At 38.5% G+C, this 5032-nt stretch overlaps 1 protein-coding gene across 1 annotated transcript; it reads right to left on the minus strand.

The window, feature by feature from the left end:
• Positions 1 to 3873: 3873 nt before the first annotated feature.
• Positions 3874 to 4812, minus strand: LOC107126447 (olfactory receptor 2J1-like). Its single transcript, XM_015449691.3, has one exon. It carries the CDS (start codon positions 4810 to 4812, stop codon positions 3874 to 3876), a length of 939 nt encoding a protein of 312 aa, XP_015305177.3.
• Positions 4813 to 5032: the final 220 nt, after the last annotated feature.

Genomic DNA, 5032 nt, shown 5'->3' on the forward strand with positions numbered 1-5032 from the left:
TTAAAAAAAAAAAAAAGGAAAGATGAAGAATATTGAGTTTTTTGTATACCTGAAATGAAAAAAAAAGTAACTATTCATAGCCAAGACCAGTAACAGTGCCCCCCAAAAAAGTTATGCACCTCAGATCTTGTGATTGTTTAATGCCTTTTTTTATCATTTAATGTCTTTTTACTGAAACTCCTAGTCAAATGTTCATTTCTCATCTAAAGTCATTCCATTTTGAAATTATTAATTATATCCTTTCCTGATATTTGTCTTTCTCCGAAGAGGTAAAGCAAGGATATAGGGAAAGAAAAAGAAAATAACCGGTCTTTAGAAAAGTGCACCCTGGAAAATTTCTCTGACTATCCCTGCCTAGAGATGATTCTCTTTGTGATTTTCCTCACATTTTACCTGATGACTCATTGAGAAACATACATATTTCCTTGATTTCAGCTTCGATTTCCAGTTCCTCATACCAGTGTTTTTTCAGGGAGTCACGTTTTCATTACTAGACGTGAGTTTCACCACAAGCCTCATCCCTTCAATGTTGTGTGATCTTATCTGAGTCCCAGATAAGACTGTACCTATCTCTACCTACGTTTGCCATGAGCACTATCTTTTCCTGGCACTGGGGTGGAAGTGTATCCTCCTGACCATGAAGATATATGAGAAATGTACTGCAGTCTGCAAAATCCTGCACTAACTGTCATCATATACCCAAATATTTGGCAATGCTCTCATATTGCCGGTCTCGACCCAGACATTGCCCTACTGTGTAGATATTATAGCCCTTGAGGCTTTTGTGTTTACCATCCTTATTATCCTTGTGCCACTCATTCGTATCCTTGTCTTTCATAGGGAAACTGCATGTGGTGAGTTGATGTTTTATGAAATCAGATGCTCAAGGAAAGAAAACTTCCAACATTTATGTCTTCCCATCATGTGTCTCTCCTATGCCACCACAACATAGAGTGATAATAGAGACAGACAGAAAGAGAGACAAACAGACGGAAACAGGTGCAGTTGTAGATTATGGATATACATAGCTCTCTAGCAAACAAACCTTACTTGCCAAAACCAGGGCAAGCCTCTTAGTCTTTTCAACATAATTGTTACTCTCGCTATCAGTACTGTCATCAATACATGAATAAACCAAGGATGTAATGGAGTCTATAAAGACAAAGCTTGAGAGGTGGTAGGTGTCTTTTCTATAACCATCTTTAAACCCATGCACCACATATGTTGCCAGACTTAGTGTGATAAAGATACGTTCTGGAAATGATGATGATAATAGGGAAGGTAGTAAGAGGCTTATTCATTACATGAAAGCCAAGTATTCCTGAGATGACTGTCCACCATGCCCATCTCTAAATCACCAGTTAATCAAAAAAGAGACTCTAGTTTAACAGTCAAGCACTTGTGAAACACTTGTTTTTATTGTAGAAACTAGATTTGTTTTTTTGCTTTTGATCCCAGCAATCCCACTAAGTATGTATATTAAAAAAGAAATAAGGATCTTGAAGAGATGTCTATGCTCCCATGTTCATTGTAGCATTATTCATGATAGCTAGGATGAAGAAACAACCTAAGCATCCACTGACAGAGGAATGGATTTAAAAAATGTCATTTCACACACACGCACAAACACACACACACTGAAATATTATTCAACCATAAAAAAGAAGAAAATCCTGCTGATTTTTAGAACACAGATGGAGTACGTTGTACTACGTGAAATAAACCAGACACAGAAAGACAAAAGATGTATGATATGACTTACATGTGAAATCTAAAAACTTTGAACTCGGACAGGCACAATGGCTCAAACCTGTAATCCCAGCACTTTGGGAGGCTGAGGCAGGTGGATCATTTCAGGTCAAGGGTTCAAGACCCTCCTTGCCAAAATGGTGAGACCCTATCTCTACTAAAAATACAAAAATTAGCTGGGCATGGTGGTGGGCGCCTGTAGTCCCAGTTACTGGGGAGGCTGAGGCAGGAGAATTAATTGAAGCCAGGAGGCAGAGGTTGCAGTGAGTCGAGATCGCACTCCAGCGTGTGTGACAGAGTAAGACCCTGTATCAAAAAATAAAAAGGCAAGAACTTATAGAAGCAGAGAATAGAATGGTGGTTGCCATGGGCTGGAGGGTGGGGAGTGGAGAGACAGTCAAATGGTACAAACTTTCTGTCATAAGATGAATACATTCTGGAGATCTAATGTAGATTATGGTGACTGTAGTTAATAATACTGTACTGTATACTTGAAATTTGCTTAGAGATTAGATCTTAAGTGTCCTCAACCTCCCCGCTCCCTCTACACACAGTAACTATGTGAGATGATGGATGTGTTAGTTTGATTATGGTAATAATTTCACAATTTGGTTTGATTTCTATATAATCACATTGTGCACGTTAAATATATGCAATTTTATTTATGCCTCAATAAAACTGGAAAAAATCAAAATGAAGGATTTTTAAAATAATGCTATTCAGCAAAGGACAATAATGTTAAGAGTTTTAAGCTATCTTCAATATGTCATTACGCCAACTAAAGCAAATTAAGCACATATTCTGTTTTGTTTCATTTACTAGCATTGTCTTCCTACAGGAGCCATCAAGTGGTATTTACTTTCAGAGTTTATGGCTAAACATCTTGTTTGTTTTTCATTTTTTTATTTTTTTTTAGATGGCGTCTCGCCCTGTCACCCAGGCTGGAGCGCAGTGGCACAATCTCGGCTCACCACAACCTCTGCCTCCCAGGTTCAAATGATTCTTCTGCCCTAGCCTCCGAGTAGCTGGGACTACAGGCGTGTGCCACCACGTCTGGCTAATTTTTTTGTATTTTTAGTAGAGATGGGGTTTCACCATGTTAGCCAGGATGGTCTTGATCTCCTGACCTCGTGAGCCACCTGCTTCAGCCTCCCAAAGTGCTGGGATTACAGGCGCGAGCCACCGCGCTTGGCCTTGTTTTTGATTTTTAAAAAGTGAAAGATTTACACAATCTGAAGAGTAATCAGAGTTTATTTTTTCTGACTTTTAAAAGCTATCTTAATTTATTAGCATTACCCCCAGTGACAAATTAAGCCATGAATGGATACTTCATCTTTTACGTTGCCATTTTTCTGGACGGAGGGACAGAGAGTGTGTTCTGTTCAGACAGAGTATGTTATATTTATACATGTTACCAAGAATTTCACAAACTGGGAGACAGTACACATTCAATAAGATTTAGCTAATAAAGAATAAGTTAATGAATAAATGGACAGAGGAACGAATGAGCCATTTTAAAGAGATATTAGTTTACCGTTCAGTGTGACAAGTATGTAGACCTACAGGATAAATTAGATGAGTTAGTGTCTTTAAGAAGTGTCTTTCAGCCAAAAACTTATGATATATCCTTTACCATATAATAAACAATATTATTCATTATGGTTACCATTTTTCTTTGCTGTGACTATTTTTAGCTTCATTTAAGGTTTATTCAATAACCAAAAACTTTTTTAGCCTAAGTCTTTGCAATATTGCCCTTCTCTTTCTGTATACATCAATAGTCAATTCATAATTTAGCACACTGTTAGAAATATTTCCAACATTTTTGAAATAATCTCCTCATAACTATTCACACACACATTTATTTATGTTGAAACCACAGTTGGCAATTGTCATGGAAATAAAATATAGAATTGTAAAAGACCAAAGTGGCACTAATCAAAAACTTTATCTCAAGACAATATTTCAGAACTAAATAATAAAAAGAGCAACAAATGTGAGACTGAACTATTCCATGTTTTGTGAGCTGTTAGAACAAAAATAAATCACAAAGAAGCAGGGAAACCACCTTTCAAGATGGACGAGACCCTAGGAAAAACAACAACAGCCAACATGATTTCCCTGTCACATCCCCCACTCCCACCCCATTAGTCTCTTCACTGCTCCTCTTACATCCTTGTTTCTGAGAGTGTAGATTAGAGGGTTAAGACTAGGTGTGACAACAGTATAAAAGAGGGCAATGAACTTGCCTTGATCAGGAGAATTTTCTGATGGTGGCTGGAGATATATGCACATGACTGGAATGAAAAAGAGAGATACAACCATAAGATGGGCTCCACATGTCCTAAACACTTTCTGAAGCCCAGTGGTTGATTGCATGCTCAGTACAGCCCAGGCAATGGCACCATAGGAAGTGAGAATGAGAATGAGAGGTATAAGAACAAAAATAGAGCTCATGACCATGAGGATCAGCTCATTTGCATGGGTGTCAACACATGATAAACGCAGAAGTGCTGGAACTTCACAGAAGAAATGATCCACTAGGCGATGTCCACACAGAGATATCCAGAAAGTATAGGAGGAATGAAGTGCTGAGGTAGTAAAACCACTTACCCAAGAAGCCGCAGCCAACAAGCAGCAGAAACGAGGGTGCATGAGGACAGTGTAATGCAAAGGTCTACACACAGCTGCATAACGGTCATAGGACATCACCACCAGTAGGACACACTCTGCAATTCCCAGTGCGAGAACAAAGTAAAGTTGAACCATGCAACCAGCATAAGAGATGGTCTTTTCCGGGCCCCAGAGGTTGACCAGCAACTGAGGGATAGAGCTGGTGGTGTAGCAGATATCCAGAAATGAGAGGTTTGAAAGGAAGAAGTACATGGGAGTGTGGAGATGGGAGTCCAGGTATGACAGGATGATGATGAACAGGTTTCCTGTCAGTGTCATTAGGTAGAAGATCAAGATAACCACAAACAGAACTACTTCCAGATGAGGCCAATTAGAAAATCCAAGTAGAATAAAGAAGTCTTCAGAACTTATGTTTTTTTCCATCATCATTCATTTTTTTCTTGTACCTAAAGAAAGAATCACATAAACTCAAAGTCTGTCCATGCATTGTCAATTGCTCACTTGCAAACAGACTGAGCACAAATCCCACTTCTAGACAGTATGCATCATAATGTCAGTAGAATTTTTATACAGTTCCCTTTACATGCTTCATTGAGATATTTATCCAGCTGTGGATACAAGCAATAGCTTCTCAAGTTGCTGAGTTCTT

Source organism: Macaca fascicularis, chromosome 4 (assembly GCF_037993035.2).
Source record: "Macaca fascicularis isolate 582-1 chromosome 4, T2T-MFA8v1.1".
Taxonomy (NCBI): domain Eukaryota; kingdom Metazoa; phylum Chordata; class Mammalia; order Primates; family Cercopithecidae; genus Macaca; species Macaca fascicularis.

Coding starts and splice junctions, on each gene's coding strand:
- LOC107126447 (XM_015449691.3), bottom strand. CDS start 4,812: ATGATGATGGAAAAAAACATAAGTTCTGAAGACTTCTTTATTCTACTT.